The sequence below is a fragment of the Leucoraja erinacea genome, chromosome 29 (assembly GCF_028641065.1).
Source record: "Leucoraja erinacea ecotype New England chromosome 29, Leri_hhj_1, whole genome shotgun sequence".
NCBI lineage: Eukaryota > Metazoa > Chordata > Chondrichthyes > Rajiformes > Rajidae > Leucoraja > Leucoraja erinaceus.
In genome coordinates this window covers 21057626-21083693 of record NC_073405.1, presented here as the reverse complement: position 1 = coordinate 21083693, position 26068 = coordinate 21057626, and the positions used below count along the sequence as shown (strand labels likewise).

The following is a 26068-nucleotide window of genomic DNA, read 5'->3' as shown; positions in this document are numbered from 1 at the left end:
GGTAAAGCGACAAGTGTAGCATCTCCTGCTGTTGCAAGGGAAAGTGCCAGGAGAGTGGGGTGATTTGGGAGGGAAGGGACGAATTGACCACGGATGCTATGATGACAAGAAGTTATGATGCATGCTTGCCACGAGCAAAAGGCAAAAAGGTGAATAAGTTATGATGCATGCTTGCAAGGAGCAAAGGCAAAAAGCTGATGTGGGCAGCAGCCTGCTCCCATGCATGTTAGTTGCAGGTCTGCCTCCCCACCTGTTGATCGGCGCACCTGGACGTCGCGTGCGGTCTCCGGGCCGACCTGGGCCCGTACGTCACGCGGCGGAAGCGGCGCGCGCAGAGGAGGAGGGGGGGGGTAATGGTGGTGAAACAGGAAGCGGAGGCTTGGAGCCGTAAGGGCACAAACACCGCGCACCTCATGGATTAAATCTCCCGGACCCCCGCCAGGGCTCCCCCTCTTCTCACACAGGTCGGTGCCCTCAACTTTTGGGTGAGGAGGCGAATGCGACGGCGGCGCAGTAGCGGCGGTGGGAAGGGAAGGGAAGGGACGGGACGGGAGAAGGGCGAGCCGCCGCCGGTTCCGAGCCGGCTGCCCCGTCACTCGAGCCCCAGGCTTTGTAGGCCTCTGTCTTCAACCTCTTCCCCTTCCCCGTGAGGAAGTTCGCTCGCTCTCTGCATCCTCCAGTATGTCCAGCGGCAACAAATGGCTGGATAGCGTTGGATTGGGGATGCGTTTGGTACGGGATCGGCAGTTGCGAAACTACGCGTTAAAGTTTTTATTTCGTCTTGCAAGTTGAGGGGAATGATATCATCGGGATGCGCTGTCAAGGATCCTATTGTGAAACCGTCCGGGCTTTTGCAGCGGGACGATACGCGCCAGCTCCTGTTATTTTACAGCTTTTGGGTAAAAAAAGAGCAGCGCAAATTTCTTTCTTTTTGCCGAGTTGCCTCTTGATGCAATTCTACCAAAAGCGTGTTTTATTTATTACTCCGGGCGATTCAGTTGACAAATGTTTTTCAAGTTGTTAAACCAAGATGGTAATGTGATGAAGTGAGAGGATGAGACGCGTTTGCCAGTGCTCGCTCCCCGATTCTTTGTTGTAACTTTTGTTTCCGCTTATCGGCTTTGCATCAACTTGGGTGGGAGCGATTCTGGGTTAGTATGGAAGTTTAGGTGGGGCACAGCTAAGGAGGGGGGGGGGGGTTATTAGATGTTATCTGTAATTCAATGTTCATACTCTTGAATCATATGCTTATCGTCGAATATGACGAGGTGCTGTTCCTCCAGTCTGCATCTGTCCTCTGGCAGTCGAGGAGGCCCATGACAAAAAGATGGGAATGGGAAGAAAAGTTAAAATAGCTAGCAACAAGGAGATCCAGTAGAACTTTGTGGACTGAACACAAGTGTTCGGAGAAACGGTTGCCATGTTTGTGCATGGGCTCGCTGATGTACAGGAGGCAACATCGGGAACGTGAAATGCAATAGAAGAGGTTAGAGGAGGTTCACGTGAACCTCTGTCTCGCGTGGAATGACTGCAGGTGTTCCTGGATGGCGATGAGTGAGGAGGTAAAAGGGACGGGTGTTGCATCTCTTGTGGTTGCAGTGGAAAGTACCAGGAGAGGGAGGGGGTGGTTTGGGTGGGAAGGGATGAGTGAACCAAAGAGATGAGGTGGGAACAGTCTCTGTAGAAAGCAGAAAGGGATGGAAATGGGAGGATGTGTTTAGTGGTGGGATCACATTGGCGATGATGGAAGTGTCAGAATGATGTGTTTGGCACAGAGGTTGTTGGGATGAAATGTGAGGACTAGGGGAACTCTGTCTTTGTTTTGTCTTGTGGGGGGGGGGGGGGGGGGGGGGTTGGTGGTAGTAGTGAGATCAGAACTATGGGTCCCACTATGGATGAGTGACCATCTATGACAGCAGGGGGATTTATTACCAATCCGAGTTTCACTTGCTGTTTTTTTTATCATGTCAGTACTACATTGCCTTCAGGGATCCCATTCTGCAAAATTTATATGCAGTACCCACCTACTATTTTCATTTCCTTCCTATCCCTCTGAAAGAATTTGATATAAAGGGAGTCTATAATTTTGTGACCTCCGATGAAGGCACATCTGACGTGTTTGTGTTAGGCATGCAATGTTCTGAAACAAATCTGACCATATGTGCCAGCTGACCTCCCATTGAAATACCACAAGGCTTTTTAAGTCGACACTGTCGACATTAGATCTTACCAAGTAGGGAAATCTTGTGAAGGCACTCATTCAACCAACATTTGCAATTCCAATAAAATAATAAGATTGAGTTGGTGTAAATGTGAAATAAATGCAATTACATTTATATTTGTCTGGCCTATTTTCTCCAGGGAAAATCTTGACTAGCTCCCCTTTGAAGTACCCAGAACACACAGATATTCACTCGTACAATTTAGAGCCTTGAGTGTTTTTGTTTGGGGTTTTATTTTTTTAAAGCCTACAAATTTATTTTCATAAACAACTCAAGTACTATTTTTCTGAAGCCCTCCTATAAATACATTCAGCCTAAGATAGACAGGCAGCATCTCAGGAGAGAAGGAATGGAAGACGTTGTGGGTCGATCTGAAACCCGAAACATCACCCATTCCTTCTCTCCAGAGATGCTGCACCCATTCCTTCTCTCCAGAGATGCTGCCTGTCCCGCTGAGTTACTTCAGCATTTTGTGTTTATCCTCGATTTAAACCAGCATCTGCAGTTCCTACACATAATAAATTCAGCCTGTTACGTTGAACTAATAGAACCATTAATTTCTTATGTTATTTCTACCCGGTGAGTAGAATTTAATCTAAAATGTTTGTCCTACTAACCATTGGAATTACTCCCATAATGGAAACCAGTGTTTGAATTTTATCACCGTATAAGCAGTCCTCTTCAAAAATTAAAACTGCTATTAAAAACTACTGTTGATCTTTACAGAGGTAGGGAGTTAAGATGGGAGGGGGACAATTGAGAACGTATAGTTGCACAGTAGGAATATGGCCGCCTTTGCTGTAAGATTCTAAATATTGACATTCAACAGTAGATATTTGAGTATGATGTGTGAATATAAAATCAATAGAGTCTGAAGAAGGGTCTCAAGACCTTTTCTCGAGAGATGCTGCCTCGCCCGCTAAGTTACTCCAGGACTTTGTCTACCTTCGAGAATATGGCTTTGTACCTTATCATTAATTGTATTCTTTATCTTGGTCAGTCTTGCATTCTTGGAAGTGTTAACATCAGTCCATTGACAAGGCCATGCTGCACCGCCTTCCTTTTTTTTCTCCAAGTTTTCAAATCAAGCCAGGAAGTTCTGACCCTTGGCTGCCTCCAGCAGTTTTGAAGGCCATATAATGTTTATTGTAAATAATGTGTGGTTTAGAAGCCCTCGGTGGTAGTTCCCATCCTTCCTCCTGATCTTGGTAATGTGTCTCGGAATTGCTTGTTTCCTCATTGGCACAGATTATATAGGTGGAGTTAAAATTAATTATCACTTAATTAACAGATTTTGTTGGGCTTGATTTCACATTAAGTTATTGGTGGCAGTCAATGGAAACTAATAGGAAAATCATTACATTTTAACTATGTAAAAATGTGATCCAACAGTGTCAAGACCTATACATATCTAATAGTCACAGAGCATTATGAAATATGCCCTTCAGCCCAACTTGTCCATGCAAACCAAGATGTCCCATCGAAGGTAGTCCCATTTGGGCAATATTCCTCTAAACCTTTCGAATGGCCTACTTCTGCACCTATTTTTCTATCTTTCTATACATGTACCTGTCAAAATGTCTTAAATGTTACCTGACTCAATTACTTTCTCTGGCAGCCTGTTCCGTTTACCCACCACCCTCTGAATGGAAAAAGTTGCCCCTTTGTTGCCTACTTTACATCAAAATTCTTTCTTCTCTTACTTTAAACCTTTACCCTAGTTCTTGATCCCACTACACTGGGTAAGCAACTCCATACTATTCCCCTCATGATTTTATCCACCTGCATAAGATCACTCCTCAGCCTCCTGTGCTCCATGGAATAGTCTTAGCCTGTCCATCCTCTCCCAATAGCTCAACCTCTTGTGTCCTGGCAACATCTACATAAATCTTCCCTGCACCATTTCCAACTTAATGGCATCTTTCCTATGGCAGGATGACCCAAACTGAACGGTGCGTTGTACAAGTAACATAATGTCTCAACTTCTGTACTCCCTGACTGATGAGGGCCAGCGTACCAAAAGCTGCCTTAACCAACCTATTTACCTGCGATACCACTTTCAGGGAACTGTGTACTTGTACTCTTAGATCCCTCTGCTCTACATCACTCCCCAGGGCCCTACCGTTCACTGTGAAGGTTCTGCCCTGGTTTGACTTCCCAAAATGCTGCACCTCAAATCTGAATTAATGTCTGTTAGCTATTCCTCTGTCCACATGCCTCGTAGATCAAGATCCAGTTATTCTTGATAACCATCTTCACTGTCTACGATTCCACCTATTTTAGGTGGGTTGGAAATGACACTTTTAGCAGTTGAACCATGATTAGAAATTTGTAAGAAAAGTTGTGTAGGAGATGGAAAATATAATTCGCAAGATTGTGAACTGACTTTGTATGAACGCAACTCAGTTATTACTTTTCTCCTGTATTGTGTAATAGAAGTAGAGCTTACATGAAAATTGCTTCTGAAGGAAAGTGGTTCCATATTTCTTCACACACCTCGGTTGCAGTCTGAAACACTGAGTTCTTCCAGCCTCTAGCTTTTTGCACTTGGTTAAAATACCCTGTTGCTATTATACCGATAAATGCAGAAAGATGGTGTGATTTAAAAAAAAAAAAAAAAAAAAAAAACATTTTGTAAGATGGCACGCCCACTATTAGTACTGGTCTACAACACCAAGTTTCATTATCATAAGTTTCATTTCATTTTCCTTGAAGTCCAGGGTACCATAGATAAGCCAACTCTGTACTTTCTAATGTAGGATGGGCATTGCTGAGTGGAAAGAACACAATGATATACCGGGATCGTTTTTGTAAACATGGGACTATATTAGTGTGGCGTAAGAGGAGGAGTATTCTGCATTAGGTTATCATGTTTGTTTCAAATTGTGTTACCTTCCGAGAAAGTCTTACATTTGTTGCTTACATTTGTATTTTGTTTGATGGATCGCGCAAGAAGCTGGGGCAAGGTTGTGGAATACAGTCCTCTTTGTTTCCTCTCTAATTCTCAACGAGTGTCTTAGTTTTCAACAATATGATGCGTCAGTAATGTGCTACCAACCTTGAACGTATACGTCAGTTTAGATTGGATTTTGATTCCTTAACCATCTTTTGGAGATCCGGGTCCTGGAGAAAGTCAAACTGATGTGGTAAATAGGTGGGTGTGGGATGGAGGGAATGGGAGGATGGAGAAATGAGAACTGTTATAATCTTCATGGTTCACTGTATCATTATTTCTCAGAGTTTTAATTGCTGACTTTTTTGTGCAGCAGACATATCCATTTGCAGCTGAGTCATGACAGGCTATTTTCATTTTATACTTAATTGCTAGTACCCATTCCATTTATTCTACTTTGTTTATCTTCAATTTAAATTTGTGCCCCAGAGATAAAACGAGGGAGTCTTAAGGGCCTGTCCCACTTGGCTGTCATTCGCGCGCCATTTACGCGACCTGCAAGCTTGTGGGTAGCACGGGACGGGCACATAGAGCTGTGTGGAGTGGCGTGGAGGAGTGTGGTCTTCGTCCTGAACAAAATCTTCGCACGCCTCCGGCTTGTCGCGTAACTGACGTCCAACGTGGGACAGGCCCAAGACCCTGGCGCGGCGCAACGTCTCGCCTCCAACAGCAGCAGAAGCAGGCAAACGATCGCCGAACTCGGCCTGGGGCTCACGGCCGTTGCGGATCCGGGTCCACCCCCTCTCTACTCCCAGAGCGGGGCCCAGAAAATTGGAGATGGACACAAAATTGGAAGATGGACACAAAATGCAGGAGTAACTCAGCAGGACCGGCAACATCTCTGGAGAGAGGCAATGGGTGACGTTTCGGGTCAAGACCCTTCTTTTCAGACTGAAGAAGAGTCTCAACATGAAACATCATCCATTCCTTCTCTCCAGAAATGCTGCCGGGCCCGCTGAGTTACTCCAGCTTTGTGTGCATCTTCAAATGACGTCACACGCTCCAGATGGCCGTGCGGTCGAATGAAATCGCGCGGGACCTTCGCGGCTCAATGCAACCACGAGGTAGCGTAATTTGCGTGCCAAGGACATGGAAGTGGGACAGGCCTTTTAATCTCTGTGAATGTTCCATGTGTTTTCTCTAGTATACAAAATAAATTGAGTTTGTTAATTTGACACCAATTGCCAAAACACAGTTCAGTGATGTTTGTAATGAGGGGTGACGGAATTTCATTTAAAGGATTTATTGAAATATCGCTAATTGTAGTTTTAGTTATGGTTTTATGGTAATATGGCATCAAAATCTCAGTTGTTGAATCCAATACTTTCACATCATCTAGCCATGTTATTATTATGTTAAATTCTTTAAACTTCTCTTGCTATTGTCCAATGCTGGTGCAATTCTAGATCAATTCGTCTGCTGTAGAACAATATAGCATAAGAACTGGCCCTTGACATTGTGATGTGTTTAAAAAGTGTTTTAGTTCCAGTCACTGATCACCCATCTTAAAAATAAAACTTTAAACTCCTTTAAACTGTCCCTCTCACCTTAAACTTGAACTGAAAACGCAAACTAGATTTGATACTATTGTTCATATTTAAAAAGGTAGTAAATAAATTCAAACATGTCAGCGACATCTCAGACACTTAGTGATGTTTGCTATTCTTATTGATATCCAATCAGCAAAGCATTCTAAGATTATTTAAATATTAATTTCTTCCAGTTTAGAAAACTAGATGGAAATGATTTTTGTTGGCAAAAAATTGCAATGATTGTAGTTGCATTCCAGTAGCTTTGTACCTAGCAGTTTATGTTTGGTTGTAAAGCATGTGTAGCAAGTTGCTTAACTACCACAACCAGTATTGCAGCTGAGCTTTAACTTGTCCTTCTTTGCAATCATTTGTGCAGGTCATCAAACAGTGGGCAAAAGCAGGAACAGTGGCCTTTTTAACACTGACATAGAGACTATACTAACATCCTGTTTGCCTCCCAGATAAGATTGCTCAACCCATAGCAACCAGAATCCAACTTTAATCCATCCATTGGGTTTCACTGCTTGGGCTATTTTGACCTTTCTAAATGATTTAACTTAGAGATTTCACAAACTTGCTGATCTCCACTTCAGAGAGGGATGTGTTTATATGTGTATGATGGTCAAAAAATGTTATATTAGCCACTTGCCGCATGTTGGTAGTTTCACTTCATGGGATGATCAATTTTTTTTTTTCTCTCCACCCACCCAACTTGTTTCGTTCTAATAATAAACTTTACTATGTTTAGAATTTTGCTCTCCTAACTGTGCCTTTGGAGGGGAAGGTGGCTGGGCAGTGGCCTAGTTGTTTAACTTGTGTGTTTTACATATATCAAAAGTGGAACTTCAAGAACTTTAATTCTTGGGCATTTTATTTATGATAGAAAAAAACCTGATAGTTTTGTCATCAAGTTTATTGAATTAAGATGTTATGAAGTAAACATCCACAGAATAAATTGAATAGTTAACAGCAAGGGATTACAAGTGTAATGTTTATTTCTTCTTTAATACGCTCCCCCACCCCACCAACCCTTACACGACTGCCGCGGGCATTTTAAGATGTTTTCCACTGCTTTTGTTGCTTTTGTCAACAAAACTTCCTGTTGATCAATGGAAGGAATAGAATATCTACAGTCCGCGCCATAATGTTTGGGACAAAGACCCATCATTTATTTAAGGTACACAAAAATGCTGGAGAAACTCAGCGGGTGCAGCAGCATCTATGGAGTGAAGGAAATAAGCAACATTTCAGGCCGTCAGACTGATAGTGGGTGGCGGAGAGAAGGAAGGAAAAAGGAGGGGGAGGAGCCCGAGGGCTGAGGGATGGGAGGAGACAGCCCGAGGGCTGAGGAAGGGGAGGAGACAGCTAGGGCTAACAAAATTGGGAGAATTCGATGTTCATGCTCGCAGGATGCAGACTCCCCAAGCGGAATATGTGCTGTTCCTCCAATTTCCGGTGTTGCTCACTCTAGCCATGGAGGAGACCCAGGACAGAGGTCGGACGGGGAGTGGGAGGGGGAGTTGAAGTGCTGAGCCATCATTTATTTGCCTCCACAATTTGAGATTTGTAATAGAAAAAATCACATGTTAACCACATTGTCAGATTTTAATACAGGCCATTTTTACACATTTTAGTTTCACCATGTAGAAATTACAGCAGTGTTTATACATAGTCCCCCCTCCCACACCCCCATTTCAGCACATAATTAATAATTTCCGGACACAGCAATGTCGTGCAAATAAAAGTAGTCATATTTTGTTGCATATCCTTTGCATGCAATCACTGCTTGAAGTCTGCGATTCATGGACACCACCAGTGGCTGGGTGTCTTCTCTGGTGATGCTCTGCCAGGCCTGTATTGCAGCCATCTTTAGCCAATGCTTATTTTGGGGGCTAGTCCCCTTCATGTTTTCTCTTAAGCATATAAAAGGCATGCTCAATTGGGTTCAGATCGGGTGATTGAATTGGCCACTCAAGAATTGACAATTTTTCAAAAACTCCTTTGTTGCTTTAGCAGTATGTTTGGGATCGTTGTCTTGCTGTCGAATGAACCACCGGCCAATGAGTTTTGAGGCATTTGTTTTAACTTGAGCAGATAGAATGTGTTTATACACTTCAGAATTAATTATGCTACTGCCATCAGCAGTTGTATCGTCAATGAAGATAAGTGAGCCAGTACCTTCAGCAGCCAGCCATACATGCCCAGGCCATAATACCCCCACCACTGTTTCACATATAAGGTGGTTTGGATCTTGTTTAAGAAGGAACTGCAGATGCTGAAAAATCGAAGGTAGACAAAAATGCTGGAGAAACTCAGCGAGTGAGGCAGCATCTATGGAGCGAAGGAAATAGGTGACGTTTCAGGTCGAGACCCTTCTTCAGACTGATGTGAGTGTTGGGGCGGGCGGGAAGAAGAAAGGAAGAGGCGGACACAGTGAGCTGAGAGAGCTGGGGAGGGGCGGAGAAAGCAGGGACTACCTGAAATTGGAGATGTCAATGTTCATACCGCTGGGGTGTAAACTGCCCAAGCGAAATATGAGGTGCTGCTCCTCTAATTTACGGTGGGCCTCACTCTGGCCATGGAGGAGGCCCAGGACAGAAAGGTCAGATTCGGAATGGAAGGGGGAGTTGAAGTGCTGAGCCACCGGGAGATCAGGCTGGTTATTGCGAACCGAGTGGAGGTGTTGGGCGAAGTGATCGCCAAGCCTACGCTTGGTCTCACCGATGTAGAGCAGCTAACACCTGGAGCAGCGGATGCAAGAGATGAGGTTGAAGGACTTGCAGGTGAACCTGTGCTGTACCTGGAAAGACTGCTTGGGTCCTTCAATGATGTTGAGTGGGGAGGTAAAGTGACAAGTGCAGCATTTCCTGCGGTCGCAAGGGGAAGTGCCAGGAGTGTGGGTGGTTTAGGTGAGAAGGGACAAATTCACAAAGGTAGATAAATAAATAATGGCTCTTTGTCCCAAACATTATGGAGGGCACTATTTGTTAGCAACTAATTCAGTGTACACCTGTTAAATAATTTTAAAACAGGATAGTACAATTTTAACCTTTGTGTAAGAAGTGATGTCACATCCATGACTCGAGCATCGTCTGGTGTAACATTTATAGCTGCTCCTCGATCTACGATGGGGTTACGTTCCAATAAACCCATCGTAAACCGAAAATATCTCGTCGAAAATGCATTTAATACATTGGTATACTGTGACCGGAATTGACGTGCGGCTCACTGCCGTCGCCGAGCGTTTGCCGATCGTAAAGTCGAAATATTGCAAGTCAAAGCATTGTAAATCGGGGAGCACCTGTAGTTCAATGGGTTAGAAAGCTTCCAGTTTCTTATGTATTAACTTAGTTTTCAACTGGGGAATCAAAGGCATTGGAATCTAATTCCACACATCCATTTGTATCTGCTTGAAGAACAGAATACATTTGTAGCATGAAGATGAAATAGTTCGCAAGTGCAGTTTGCATAGCTTCATACAGGAATACTAGTTATTTGGATGAGATACAGATAACCTATACATCATGGGGGGAAAGGGGGGGAATTGTGTTCCTAGGAAAGTCTGTTGATTTTCCGTAACGTGGACCTGCATCAATTGTCCGTGCGTTAAGCAGCGCAGGTTTAAAAACAAAAGTTGTTTCATTTTTATCCATATAACTCTATGAGAATTAATTATTTTTTATAGCTCAAACATTTGAGCAGTAACTTGTAAATTCAGCAAAGGAGAATTTCTGTTTGTGTCATAGTCTCCTCCCCCTCCCCCCCTCCCCCCCTCTCCCCCTCCCCCTCCCCTCTCCCCTCTCCCCTCTCCCCCTCCCCCCTCCCCCCCTCCCCCTCCTCCCCTCTCCCCCTCCTCCCCCCTCCTCCCCCTCTCCCCTCTCCCCCTCCCCTCCCCCCCCCCTCCTCCCTCTCCCCCTCCTCCCCCTCCCCCTCCTCCCCCTCCCCCTCCTCCCCTCTCCCCCTCCTCCCCTCTCCCCCCCCCCTCCCCTCCCCCTCCCTCCTCCCCTCTCCCCCTCTCCCCTCTCCCCCTCCTCCCCTCTCCCCCTCCCCTCTCCCCCTCCCCCCTCTCCCCCCCTCCCTCTCCCCCCCTCCCCCCTCCTCCCATCCTCTTCCCCTCCCCCCCCCCCCCTCCCTCCCCCCCCCCCCCCCCTCCCCCCCTCCCCTCCCCTCCCCCCCCCCCTCCTCCCCTCTTCTCCCCCCCCCTCTCCCCCCCCTCCTCCCCTCTTCTCCCCCCCCCCTCCCCTCCTTGTCCTTATCTTTCACCCCATCAGCTGTCATATACAAAACATAATCGTCCGACATTTTTGCCACCTTCGACAAGATCCCACCACTAGTCATATTCATAACACTTTAATTCCCCTTCCCATTCCCACACTGACCTTTCGGTCCTAGGCCGCCTCCATTGTCATAGTGAGACTAAATGAAAATTGGAGGAACAGTATCTTGTATTTCGCTTGGGCAACTTACAACCCAGGGTTGTGAATTAATTTCTCTAACTTCAAGTAACCACTGCATTCCCTTTCTCTCCACCCCTCCCCCACCCAAGTCTTTCGTTCTCACCAAGCTGCAGTTAACAATGGTACACCAAAAAGCTGGAGAAACTCAGCGGATGCAACAGCATCTATGGAGCGAAGGAAAAAGGCAACGTTTTGGGCCGAAACCCTTCTTCAGATGACCTGTTTCCTTTATTATTGTTACTTTTTTGCATATCTTTAATTCATTTGTTATATATGTCCCCACATCATCGTCTATCTCTCATTCCCCTTTCCCGTGACTTTCAGTCTGAAGAATGGTCTCGACCGGAAATATCACCTATTCCTTCTCACCAGAGATACTGCATATCCCGATGAGTTACTCCAGCATTTTGTGTCTATCTTCGATTTAAACCAGTATCTGCAGTTCTTTCCCACACATTTATGTTAGCAAAATGGCTATAATGCAGGGGTTGCAATCTGTGGTCATGTTAGTTTCATATTAATGGGTGACTAGACTTTCATTATTCAAAGACGGATTTAGTTTATTTTAAAAAAAGTTTTTAGGATTAATTACAAAAATCGCTGGGAAGTTAATTGCTTAAGGATGTCCAGGTAATGCAACACACTGATTTACTTGGGTCAAAGGTTTGCTTCGTCATTAGTGCCTACAACAAGCTTGTGTTTCAGTCTTCTGAAATTGGACCCTTGCTGCCAGTCATGAAAACAAAGTGTGATTACTTGACATGGTGGCTCATGTCATGGGAGCTGAGTGAGGATTGCTCCTGTTTCAATTTTGTTTGCTTAAAAATCAGATTCCAGAACCGAGTTATACTTTGCACATGGTTTTTGAAGTCATCGGGTGGCGCCGAGCCAGCAGTTTGTTTGTCATTTCACCCTTTTTGTTATTTTTAGTCTATTTAAAAGTATGTTTTTGGAGGTTTCTTAGTCTTTTTTTGTGGCGGAAGTCAGGGGGTGGGGGGGAAAGGGGAGACCATTTCCTGGTCGAGGATGCGTCTATTCTCCGAGTCGCATCTTTGCCCCCCCCCCCTCGCTGCCCACCATCTGGATTGGCGTGGCCTTTCCTGCCGGAGACCGACCAGAACTTCAGCAACTGCGCAGCATTGAATTCCCATCGCGGAGCAGGCGATGCCTTACCTGGGATCACTGTGTTGGAGCTCCGGAGTTTTGGGCCTGCTGTCTAACACTGTGGAACAATGGTTTGCGGAGCTTCTATCCGCGGGCGCTGCTGACTTTAACATCACCAAGTCGTGGGATCCTTTGCCGAGGGTCACCAGTGTTGGAGCTCCGCCCAGCTCGGCCTGTGGACTTCAGGAGACGGGGTCTCCGGTAAGAAGTGGCCGATTCCGAAACTCCAAGCTGCTGAGAGTGTTCTTCTGTTCCGATCATCCCGGCGAGAGGGCCTGAACATCGGGCCATCCGTAGCATCGACTGTGGAGGGCTCAAAGAACAATGAGGAAGATGACTGAACTTTATTGCCTTCCCTCACAGAGGGAAACCTTGATTCCGCTGTGTGGAGATGTTCATGTTAAATTCTATCGTGTGTTGTGTTCTTTTTATTCGTATGGCTATCTGGTAACTCAAATCTCATTGCACCAATTAGTGCATGTGACAATAAATGTAACTTGAACTTTGAAGTCAAATTGTGGTTTTGTGTAGATTAAACCAACATTAAGTAGCATACATTTCCTAAAAAGATTACATTATTTGTTAAATGCTCTTTTTCATCAAATGAATGGTGGGTAATCTTGATAATTCTGGGCAGGAGCCTGCATAAATGAGCCTGTATACTTACACTTGAACAAGCAGTTGATTACACGTCATTGATCGAAGTGTATTTTACAGTGTGTTGCCTAGATATTACAGCTCCATAGGTTATAAGAAGTGGATCTTAGTACCTTTTGAATTTGGCAGTATAGAACAGAACAGAAAACATCTTCATGGATGCGTGGATTTAAGATTTTTAATGTTGAATGTGACCCAGATAGAAAAAATATTGGGCCATTTCAGCGGCCTCAGATGGTCTCTTCATAGAATTACTGCTAAGTCCACTGAAGTTTGGTATTGGTACAGCTACACCCATTTTTTTGCAGAATATTGCAGATAAGTGTAATTAAACTACCAAGAATGTAGTACTTGCATATGTGGTGAGAGGGTGGTGGATATATGGAATGACATGCACATGGATTGGAAAGGTTTAGAGGGATATGGGCCAAACGTGGGCAGGGATGATTAGTGTAGATGGGGCGAAGAGCCTGTTTCCATGCTGCATGACATGTAGCAGCATGGAATGGCCGAGTCAAATGCCACTTTCTTTGGGCATTCTGTGTAATTCTATATAGATCCTTCTTAAGCAGAGTTAAATATTCTTTCTTTTGAAAAAAGGCAGGTGCACTACTTATCAATTTACAGATCACCTGAAAAATAGTTTTGGTTGAGCATTGCTTATCATTTCTCCCCATCCCCATACAATTGAAGAAACCTTAATCTTGATGTTGACTGCCACTTTGAGAAATAAATGGGTTGTGAAAGTTCATTGCCAGATGTCTTCCTAACATTTTCTCTCAGTTCATTAACGTTTTGCCACCCTTATGGGCCTGTCCCACTTAGGCGACTGCAGTCGCCATATGTTCACGGGTGGTTGCTGGGGAGTCGCTTTCATGGTCGTAAGGAGTTCTGAGAACTAGTTGTGGCCTCATTATGGTCGCCGAGAATTTTTCAACATGTTGAAAAATTAACGGCGACTAGAATTAAGCCGCCATGGAGAGTATTGAGAATTCTCGCGCGGTAGATGGGCGCCAGGAGGTTTCTCGTAGGTTGTAGCCAGTGCTGACCAGTGAATTTCATTGGGGGAAAAAAAGATATCAATAGTTTTCAGAACCAAGGATAACCGACCGGTAAATGTCCGCCAAGCTTCACAGCCGTGTATCTCTGGCTTCTTAAAAGTTGTCTCCACTCCTTCTCTTCTTTTAAAGGACTTACCGTACATTGTGCTTTAGCCGTCTTTTTACAGTGCCAACCTTCCTGTTCATCGCAGTGTCTGTTTCACCGTGGCTTTGCACAGTGTGAATTTTCATGCAGACAGCGCTCCCCCCCGCTTGCCCTGTCCCCCGCCTGCCCTGTCCCCCGCCTGCATTACGGGGAGCGATGTGCTTGTGTGTTCCACTCTGACAGTCGCCGTTCCAGTTGCCGGTTTTTCAGGCGACTGCCGGCAACTTGACAGTCGCTGGCAGTCCGTTGAAAAATCACCTAAGTGGGACAGGCCCATAAGTTTTTCCTTCTCATTTCTAGGCCATTAAAACCCAACCTTATCACCACCTAATCGCTCCTCAATTTACCTTTGCCCATTTTCTGATTGCACTTTAATTACACTGATATCTAAATTGCATTACTGATCTTTATGTTGCAATACAAACAAGCCTTAGCAAACAAGTCCTTAAGCTCTGGAAACTGAAATTCAGATCAGTTAATGACGAAGATTTCCAGTGTTGCAGCAGCCAATATAATGTAGAATATATATTCAGAAGTTAGTGTTTTGTTATTTCTCAGCCATGTCAAGTTGATCTCAAACCTTTGTAAGAGTAAAACATGATAGAATTGGTAACATAACTATGCTAGTTTTGTTCAGAGATGATAAAATGTTGTGGCAGTCATTTTCTCATGGTAACTTTTCCCTTTTGCAATGACAAATTTTCTGCTATTTGCATATCTATCATTGTTCACAGGGATTACTGTATATACCAAAAAGTTAATTAAGCTGAGAGGGTTCACTTTTGCCATTTTGAACATCAAGAGCCATAAATTGAAGTTTGAGTTTGAAATCTGTTGTGCAGTAACAATTTTATAGCAAAACAGATTACTTAAATGTCATAACTAAACATTCTAGTATAAAACATTGGCATATTTAATTGACAGGAAAAGGCAGAACAATAAAAGCCTGGTCATTTTTCTGTGAAAAGTGATCAAAGGGTGCTGAATGTATTAAACTTCACGATTGTAAAATTAAATTTTGGGGGCAGAAAGAATGGCTGTAATTAACACTAATTATGAAAGGACACTTCCCTGGAATGGATGAGCCTGTACCTTTTGGCAAATTTGGTCTTTATCGGCGATGTCCATACAGGAATATTACACCATATATAATAGGGATTCGTATTGAGATGCAGCTTATGAGGAGCAGCTTATCTTGTACACCAAGCAACAGCTTTTCATGTTGAATTTGTGCAAGATCTGTTTGGAAGATTCGCTCTGATGCTTACATAATGTGAGCTATTATGCTTGCCTTGATCCTCAAGGGCCTGTCCCACTTGGGCGACCTAATCCGCAAGTTCTGGCGAGTTTGCCCTCGACTCGTACTTGCAGCATGGTCGACACGAGGTCGTAGGAAGTCTTCATAACTCCTTCATGCTCGAGAGTGGTCTCCGCGAACTCGAGGCCTCAGCTAGGTCGCGGCATGTTCAGAACTGGTGGTCTTTCAAAAATGAGCATGTTAAGTTGTCAATAGAACTGTTTCTTATGTTGGGTCTAGACCTCCATTTTTTGATCAATGCTTTGCTTTATATTTGGCAACATTGGTCTGAACCTGATTGACTGTGACAGTGGGTGGCACAATTGGTAGAGCATTTTATTTTGTGGCTGTAATAACTGTTATCTTAATAACCCTGGTTGTAAATATTGATTGGACTCTTTCCAAAACTGCTTCAAATTCATATAGCATTAAAATAGAAAGTCCTCTAGATTGGGTTGAATTTTTTTCTAACGTTCTGCCTTCCCAATTGATTGTCTGAAGTACAGATTCCATGGACACTGTTAGTCTGGTACATTATGCATGCATCTCTAGGCTTTGATAAACTGTTTAAACATCGAGGCATCTCAGATCTGACTTTGTTCAAAGAGCAGCTCTCTTAAAGGGCCTGTCCCACTTACGCGACCTTTTCGGCGACTGCCGGCACCCGACATAGGTCGCCGAAAATTTTCAACGTGTTGAAAATTCAGCGATGACCAGAAAGACGCTACGACTCTTTGGAGACCTCTCACGACCATACAGGCGATCCATGGCAACATGTCGCGGGTGACCTCTCATGACCATTGGAGACCTCTCACAACCATACAGCCGGTCTGCTATGGGCATGAGAGGTCTCCAAAGAATCGTAGCGTCTTTCCTTTCTGGTCGCCGCTGAATTTTCAACGTTGAAAATTTTCGGCGACCTATGACGGGTGCCGGCAGTCGCCAAAAAAGTCACGGAAGTGGGACAGGCCCTTAACTTGGACAATTAGATGGTAATAGGAATCTCAACAAATCTCTTTTGCCAGATAAGCTTGTTGCCATACTTCCATTTCTGCTCTTGTTGAGATTGGATTCCTCAATGGAACATCCTGGGCCTTTCGAAAATGCACTCTTTATATTGTCATTGTGGGAATCTCAAATACTGAATTCAACTGACAATGTAGATAGGTTTATGGAATATTCACTATCAAAATCCTCCGTTATCAATGGATTCAATTGGCAAAGAATTCTGATAGTAAGATAGCAGATAAATAAAAATACTATTTCATAGATTAACCTTCTTGTATCTATATCATTTTGCGGGGAAACCCATTCAGTATTTTGTATGTTGATTGGGAAGAGGTTTGCTTAATATGAATTTCATGTGGAAGAAATTAAAGTATTATGAAATTGGAGTATTGGAATTTGTCTGGTAAAAAAAATGTTGCATCTTTTAAATACTGCAATTTACTAAGCACAGGGAACAAATTTAATGTTGCTAAGGGACCCAGCTGTTTCTTCATCCTTTTCATCTTTTGACTACAGAAGTAATCTCATTAAATTGCCAATGCTTTTTGTCTAAATATAACTGAAGAAGGGGAATTGAAGATACGACCAAACACAAAGACCATTTTATTTGATTCATATTCATCAAATATCATCAAATTTCAGTATAACGTTAATTACACCCTAAATTGCATAGGTCAGTCAGTAGCATTCTCTGCATGCATTAAGATTCTATCCACAGTATTAGATGAACTACCGTATACTGGTATTTCTCAATTTATGAATTTTCACTATTAATACTGTGGGCTACATGTTTTCTGTCTGAAAATCTATTTTTCATTATAATTATAATTAATAGCATGCCACTTTCTGCTCATTAGAATTCTGGCACAGTGTGTTCCTGCTTCAAGCAGCCTTTAAAATTGACAACATTTTGTCTGTTTGGAAAGTTGTTGGTTGCTGGAGGTTGTCTATGATATCAGAAAGATTTGCAGTTCTTAGTTAAAAATGTTTAAGCAGATGAGGTCTTTATTTTCTAGATGAAGGGATAAAATGCTGTCACTAGTTTTTGGGAGAAAGCGTATGAACAGAAAAGCAGTTTTAAGGCTGAGTGCTGTTTGATATTCCAACTGCTGTATTTTTCTCAGCAGTTAATTTGAGCATTAAAACCTCAGTGGCTTTAGTTCCCCTCTAGGTTGTTTTCCCTCTAGGATATACAGAGAGCTATAGAATCATTCTTGGTTGGGTCATGACTGGACACACTGCAGCAGAGCCACTGTCGTGCCGCTGCCGATCGGAACGCCTGTTGATGTTTAGTAGATTTGTTCATGTTTAGTAGAGTGTTAATTTGTTCATGATATATGTATTTTTATTTCTATTTATTTTTTAATGCACACTGAATGGACACTGGTTGAGCAATGTTTTTTGTTTCCTCTGGGTATGTGAATACTCAGGAAATGACAATAAAGATATACAATACAATGAAGTTTACAGTAGTGCCATGCACACAATGTTTAAATGTTTTCTTCATGTACCCAAAATCTTAGCAAATATTTGAACTTAAATTTAACTTTTATCAGAAGTTAAATTATTATCAAATAATACTTAAGATGTTTAAGAAGGAACTGCAGATGCTGGAAAAATCGAAGGTAGATAAAAATGCTGGAGAAACTCAGCGGATGAGGCAGCATCTATGGAGCGAAGGAATAGGTGACGTTTTGGGTCGAGAACCTAATACTTTGATTTGCCAACATTGGATGGTTGGCACTGGTATCCCAAGGAGGAATCTCAGGTTGGGTTCTCAATTCAACAGTGTGAGCTCCATTTGAGATTATGAAGGACAATAAAGGAAGATTTAGGGGTCTTGTCATAAAATGGAAAAGGACACCCCAATTAGAGACTTTGGGAAAGAATTTCATTAATACTGTGCTGAGTGCTGGAATCAGTGCTGAGATTGGGGTACAATGCAAAATGCAATTGAGATTTGGGCAGTTAGTAATTACACAATTGTGTTGACACAAGCAGCAATTGCAGTGGTTAGAGTTGTTTAAAATTGGTAGTGAAGTATTAGGGAGCACTACTAATCTTGCACTACTGGCTGATTCCTGTCTTGAAATCCTATTACTTTTTGTTGCTTACAATGAACTAATGGAAAATATTCTTTGCTGACACTAGCACTGTGCAGCCCGTTAACATTTAATTTGTTGTTTGTGTGCGTTACAATTCACAGGAATTCCTTGTAAGTAGATATTAATTAAAAGCGCAATTCTTACTTCGTATAAATCACTAGCCGTAAATAACATTTTGAAAATATACTATCCATTTTCTTTGAAACTCCATGCACCACATGAAGTAATTTTTCAAACTACTATTAAGGTAAAATGGAGATATGAGACTGCTGGAGCATCTTGGAAAATTAGCATGTGGAGGCAAATGGGTAATTGACATACCCAAAGGAATAGTTGACATTTTGGATTGCGAATGGTCCAAAATGCATGGTGGAGCAGTCGTAGAGTTGCCAGCTTACCGTGCCGGAGACCTGGGTTTGATCCTGTCTACGGGTGTTGTCTTAGCGTATATTATGTTCTCCCCATGACCTGCGTGGGTTTTCTCCGGGTCCCGCACTCCAAAGACATAGATTTGTAGGCTGATTGGCTTGGTAAAAGCGCTGTGTCGCTAAACTAAATGTTGAGAGGACACGTTGAAAACAGCCAATTTGGTCTTTATCCCAGAGTTTCAATATGTGTCTAATGAGCTTTGACCTTTCTTCCTATTTAACCTTGCAATTCATTTCTTTACTGGTGCATATCTTTATCTGGTCAAAGTCCCAGCTTTTTTAGTGTTTTGAGAACTTTAGATAAGAATTTTCAGAAACTAATCAATGGGCATGGTATTTACTGTGCATTATTTCCTTTCTATTGATAACCATTTTAAAAATAAAAAATATCCTTTGCTGACCAAAGCCTTTTACAGACGTTGATTCATTCAGTTTGTGGACAAGCTGTATAGTAAGCTGGAAAATAAATGTACAAAGATTATGACATTAGAAAACAGTTTTATGCACAGAACAAGCGACATAATCTCATATCTTCAAGTCCTTTTAAACGTTGGCACTCAAAGAAAATCATATACTGTTTGTATATAATTTATAGTTGTGATCGTAAAAAAATCACTGAACTTTCAAAAGGTATTTAAATTTTTCTTGACAAATCATAATGCCATAATTGTGTGCAGACATTTTGCGCTTATGAATGAAACATGTATTTGGAACAGCTGATTTTCTCACAATTGCGACTGCATTCTGGGAACTAAATATCATGATGTTTCAAGCCCTGTTTGAATGAGTGTAGATTGAACATTGATCACAATATGTGCAATGAAATTTTCAGAAGTAACAGCTATTCTTGCTATGGTTTGTGTGAATGCAGTCCAAACCTTCTCTGAAAGAACTTTGCAACCAGAAACTAAATCGTGTTACCAAAACTTGAGCTCACAAAACATTCTTGGTCTCTTTTTATCTCCTTCTCTTCTAGGACATGGTGTCCCAGGACTGTTGCTGATAAGATCTGTGTGGCCTTCATTTTTTGCCTTTGGTACTACACACATTTTGAACTTGTACACAATGCAGCTGGACAGTGCCTAATGCTTGAAGTGCATGGTGTCATGGACGGGCAGAATTATCAGCAGAACCATCAAACTGACACCGCAATGTATGGTCTGCCACATATCCAAGCCCAGTTCTGCCCCCGTGGAACAGAGGTAAGATTCCCTTAATAAACATTTATTTTGGAGAGATGTTGGTGGAGAATTGCATTCAGTTGCTCTCGGGTTGCTTTAAAGTTATATACAGCAAGTTGTCCACCTCAGCTGGTCCATCTGCCTGTGTGTTGCCCATATCTCTCAGCCTTTCAAATCTCCCTACCTGTCCAAAAGTCTTTTAAACATTATAATTGTACCCTGCTCTACAGCTTCCTTGGTAGTTATGTTCTATCTACTCACCATCCCTGTGGGGGGGGGGGGGGGGGGGGGGAGAGCTGGCTCTCGGGACCCTTTTAAATCCTTCACCTCTTATCTTAAACTTGTGCCTTCTATTTTAGATTCCCTATCCATGGAAAAAAAAAATCTATACCCCACGCAGAGCTGCCAAGTAGTACAGATTTTCCGTATTTTGTACAGAAATGCAATAAGAATACGGATGTATGGATTTACTTTGTAAAATATGGATTTTTTTTTTTTAATCGGCCCGACTTCCTGTTTCATCTTGCTGCTTAAAAAATGCAAGGATATAAAAAGTCATACTGTAACTGTAAAAATTATAGCAGATCTATTAGTATTTTAAATTTCAAGATCTGGATGATTATTTTTGTAAGCTTCGATCTGCCTGTCCCGCTACAGGTTTAAATAGCGCTGGCAGTTTAGCGTGTGGAAATTTAAACGAACAGCGCTATGGGTTCTAATTATAGCGCTGCCAGCTGGAGTGCTGTTGCCTTTACACATAGCGCTATGGCCAGAGCACTATGGGTCACATACTGTTCGGGGAGAGAGAAGGAGAGAGGGAGTGAGGGAATAAGAGGGAGGGAGAAAAAAAGGAAGGAGAGGGAAAGGGGGAGGGAGGGAAAGGGAGAGGGAGGGAGAGAGAGGAAGGCTTCCAAATGGCTTCTACATCATCTGGTGCTAAAATCAGGAAGCAGCCATTCAAGTAAGGTGCGTAGGAAACATGTCAATTGGTAGCAAAGTTATGCATTCTTGTACACTTACATGGGTATGACCACACATAAAAAAACTTTTTTTTCAGCAAAATGGCACAGCGTAAAAATACTGAAATCCTCAGCAAAATACTGGTCTTCAGCTACAAGAATACTAAAATGCTCTGACAAAACTTGGCAGCTCTGCCCACGTGATATTATATGTCTCTTTGTTTACCCACCACCCCAGTCTCCAATGCTTCAGGGGAAAAAAAGACTCCAGCTTCTCCTTTTAACTCGAGCCTTCCAATCCTGGCAATATCCTTGTGCATTTATTTTGCGTGTTTTCCAACTTAATGACATCATCCTACAGCTGGATGATTAAGACGGCACACAATACTCCAAGTGCATTCTTATCAGCTGACTTTTACAGTTGTAACATGTCCCATCGCCTGTACCAGATGTTCTAACTTATGAAGGCAAGTTTACCAAACACCTTCCTCGCCATCCTGTATACTTGTCTCCACCTTCAGGCAACTATACACCTGTACCCTGTCTCTCTGTTTCGTATATTACCCTCTGATGCTTGACCGTCTATTGTACAAGTCCTGCCCTGGTTTAACTTAAAGTGAAGTGAAACACCTCATTTGTCATCATCATCATCATCATCATCATTGTTGAAAACATTAGTGACGCAGTGGTGCTACACATCTCTGTCCTCCAGTTCCTGCGGACTTCCGCAGAAGCATAGGATTTTGGTGTGTGTGCTTAAGCATCATTCCTTACAATGCTATGGACGACAGTGATCTCAACCTACTGAAGTGTGGATGGAGGTTGGCTCGCTAGAAGCTCATCCGCCCTTTGACAGGTCTTGTTTTTGGACCTGCTGAGTTAAAAGGAGAAGCTGGGTCTTTTTTTCCCCTGGAGCATTGGAGACTGGGGTGGTGGTTAAACAAAGAGACATATAAAATTTAATTCACATTCCCATTCCTACACTGACCTTTCTGTCCGAGGTCTCCTCCATTGTCAAATGCAAATTGGAGGAACAGCATCTATCCATCCCCCTCCAAAGTCGCACTAGCTTCTCATTTTCACCCTACAAACAGCTAATAATGGCCTGTTTCTTTTATCATTGTTACTTTTTTGCATATCTTTCATTCATTATTTTTTATCTCTCCACATCACCGTCTATAATCTGTCGTTTCCCTTATCCCTAACCAGTCTGAAGAAGGGTCTCGACCCGAAACGTCACCCTTTCCTTTTCTCTAGAGATGCTGCCTCTATAGAGCTGAGTTACACCATCTTTTAGTGCCTATCTTCGGTTTAAACCATCATCTGGAGTTCCTTATACATCATGCTTGATGCAGTTTTGTGCATTTCACGTGTTTATTGTATAGTGATTATCAAGTCCAGTGTGCCTAAATGAATGGGCCTTCTGACAGAAAGCAGACCCTTCCCACAATCTCTCTCCATTGACACAATTGGATTTGTCTCCTTTCTTGATGTTTATGATTATGACATCTCTGAAGAACTCTAATGTGCCTTGCTCATCTCGGACATGGGAGATGAGGTGATAATTGGTGGTGAAAGTTCCAGTGTCGTCCTGAATATCTGCGTGCTAAAATGTATTTACAATCATTGGTGAGGACATTGTGCGTGTGTGTAACTAATGCATGCAGAGCTGGAAGGTGGCATAGATTAGTTGATTTGACGTAAGCAATGTATTCTAGAGCCGTGTTTAATCTATCTTGACCTGGCGCGGAATGATACGTGTTCAGATCAGAAAGGCAATGTTCACCAGAGTTTTATAAATGGATCAACATTCACTTTCAATTAATTGCTGGTTGATTTGATAATGTTTTATTCTTTCTGGACTTTTGCTGTAGATTTGGCAACTGGAGCCAAGGCAACTGTCTTAAAATATTGAAGGGTCTTTTCCTAGGATCACCGCTTTTCGTAACCGATCAGATACCTGTTAAATGTTCATTCGAAAGATTCCTGTTGGCGAGATGTCTACAGAAAACTTGTTATCTGACTCATCTGCACAATCCAGCATGGGCATTGTGCTTAAAACTGAATCGATGCTTTTGTAAGAAGTAGGCTTATTGATGCATTGATTCTGCTTCCTCTATTGCGTTGAAGGAGCCTTTCTGTACTCTGCACACAGGCGGATGTGTCCTGATTTGTTGTTGGCACTTGGCACTTGCTGTAGTGCAGCTGGAAGTAGAAGGTGAGGAAGGAAGGAGGCAGCTTCAATAGACCTCTCAACTCATCTGACTGAATGAACAGGCTGGAAATAGTCTAGAACAAGTTCAAAATACTGGAAAAAGTCGAGGATAATGCTCTTTCTTGATTAGTACGTGGATCAGAGGTTATGGGGAGAAGGCAAGAGAATGGGGTTAGGAAGGGGAGATAGATCAGCCATGATTGAATGGCGGAGTAGACTGGGTGGGCTGGATAGCCTAATTCTGCTGCTATCACATGATCTTATGACAAGCAATGTCTGTGAAGAGAGAAACAAATTTAATGATTACTAGACCAAGTGCAGACCCATTGGGTCTGTTCCCCCAACGTGCGATTGTGGGGGGGAGGCGGCATGCAGCGTCACACACACTAACTATTCCCCCCCCCCCCCCCCAACACTCACGCTAATTACCCCCCTTGATATTATATTAATATTAATTTGCTCCTTTTACCCCATAAACACCTTATCTACTGACGCATAGCCCCCAACTTGCAGTCACATCTAGAGAGAGGGGAAGGGGGGGGGGGGGTAGAGAGTGAGGGCAGAGAGCGAAGGGGCAGAGACAGAGAGAGAGACAGAGAGAGAGGCAAGAGGGATAGGGGTGTGGAGAGGAGGGTAAGAGGGAGGGTAGGTGAGGGGGGAAAGGTAGGGGAGGAGAGGAGAGAGAGAGAGAGGGTGAGAGTGAAGGGGAGAAAGAGGGTGTGCTGAGAGGTGGGGAGCAGGGAGGGTGGAGAGGGAAGAGGGTATGGGGTGTGGAGGGGAGGGGGGGTTTACGGGAGGGAGGGGGAGAGAGATGGTGTGCTGAGAGGGGGGTGAGGTGTGGGGAGGGGGAGGGAGAGGTGGGGGAGCAGGAAGAGGGAGGGTGGAGAGGAGGGGGGTGGAGGGGAGAAAAAGATGGGAGGGGGTATGGGGTGTGGATGGGAGGGGAAGAGGTGGTGTGCTGAGAGGAGGGGGGTGAGGTGTGGGGGAGGGGGGGAGCAGCAGGAAGGGGAGGAGGGTGGAGAGGAGGGGGGTTTAGGGGAGGGATGGTGGTGGAGGGGAGAGAGAGAGGGGGGGAGGGAGGGAGGAGAGTGAGAGAGAAAGGGAGAGAGAGAGAGAGAAAGAGAGAGGGAGAGAGAGGGATAGGGGGGGGGAGAGAGAGAGGGAGGGAGAGAGAGAGTGCCTTTTTATTTCAACCCAAACAACCATTTGCAGGCAGTGCTTTTTTACTTCCAACTAACCATATATTCATTTTCAAACCACATTATGGGTACTCACAGCTGTGGAGACATTTGTTCAGTGTCATTCAGAGTTCTGATTGAGGCACACCACTTGCAGAGACTGATTGAGGCACTCCACTTCCTGGTTTTATAGTCCCTCCCCCTCCCTCCAGCGGGGGCAGCAGAGAGAATGGGGAATTTTGTAAAAAGCATTGATATCTCTGTCATATTTCATCGACGGGGGAAAAATCCTCGGCACGCATGCGGCGGAGGGGGGCTCTGAGCGAGGTGGCAAAAAATGATGGCCGTAGGTGGCGGCATTCTCTCGGAAATCGCAGCACAGATCGCCAAAACCGGTCAAGAACAGAGTTTTAGTAATATATATATATATATATATATATATAGAAGGTACACAAAATTGCTGGAGAAACTCAGCGGGTGCAGCAGCATCTATGGAGCGAAGGAAATAGGCGACGTTTCGGGCCGAAACCCTTCTTCAGACTGATGGGGGTGGGGCGGGGGGAGAATGAAGGAAAAAGGGAGGAGGAGGAGCCCGAGGGTAGGGGGATGGGAGGAGACAGCTCGAGGGTTAAGGAAGGGGAGGAGACAGCAAGGGCTAGCAAAATTGGGAGAATTCAACGTTAATGCCATCAGGACGCAAGCTACCCAGGCGGAATACGAGGTGCTGTTCCTCCAATTTCCGGTGTTGCTCACTCTGGCAATGGAGGAGACCCAGGACAGAGAGGTCGGATTGGGAATGGGAGGGGGAGTTGAAGTGCTGAGCCACCAGGAGTTCAGGTAGGTTATTGCGGATTGAGCGGAGGTGTTCGGCCAACCTCCGCTTAGTCTCCCCGATGTAGATCAGCTGACATCTAGAGCAGCGGATGCAGTAGATGAGGTTGGAGGAGATACAGGTGAACCTTTGTCGCACCTGGAACGACTGCTTGGGTCCTTGAATGGAGTCGAGGAGGGAGGTGAAGGGACATGTGTTGCATTTCTTGCGGTTGCAACGGAAAGTGCCCGGGGAGGGGGTGGTACGGGAGGGAAGGGAAGAATTGACAAGGGAGTTGCGGAGGGAGCGGTCTTTGCGGAAGGCAAACATAGGGGGAGATGGGAAGATGTGGCGAGTGGTGGGGTCACGTTGGAGGTGGTGGAAATGGCGGAGGATTATGTGTTGTATTTGCCGGCTGGTGGGGTGAAAGATGAGGACCAGGGGGACACTGCCCTTGTTGCGAGTGCGGGGATGGGGAGAGAGAGCAGTGTTGCGTGGTATGGATGAGACCCTGGTGCGAGCCTCATCTATGGTGGCGGTGGGGAATCCCCGTTCCCTGAAGAACGAGGACATTTCCGATGCCCTGGTATGGAATGTCTCATCCTGGGAACAGATGCGGCGTAGGCGGAGGAATTGGGAGTCGGGGATGGAGTCTTTACAGGCGGCAGGGTGGGAAGACGTGTAGTCCAGATAGC

At 44.0% G+C, this 26068-nt stretch overlaps 1 protein-coding gene across 6 annotated transcripts in view; it reads left to right on the top strand.

Annotated features, from left to right (window-relative positions):
* Window positions 1-308: 308 nt before the first annotated feature.
* Window positions 309-26068, top strand: part of LOC129711309 (protein strawberry notch homolog 2-like) — a 135210-nt gene continuing 109450 nt past the window's right edge. For 3 of the 6 annotated variants that reach the window (XM_055658872.1, XM_055658873.1, XM_055658874.1), the window contains exon 1: window positions 20092-20231. Coding sequence is in view for 3 of the 6 variants with exons in the window: in XM_055658870.1 (XP_055514845.1) it covers window positions 20115-20231 (117 nt within the window). In the remaining 3 variants the exon portion in view is untranslated. Of the gene's footprint in view, window positions 486-20005; window positions 20232-26068 lie in introns of those variants that run through there. The other 3 variants (XM_055658870.1, XM_055658867.1, XM_055658869.1) reach the window with 3 other exon arrangements.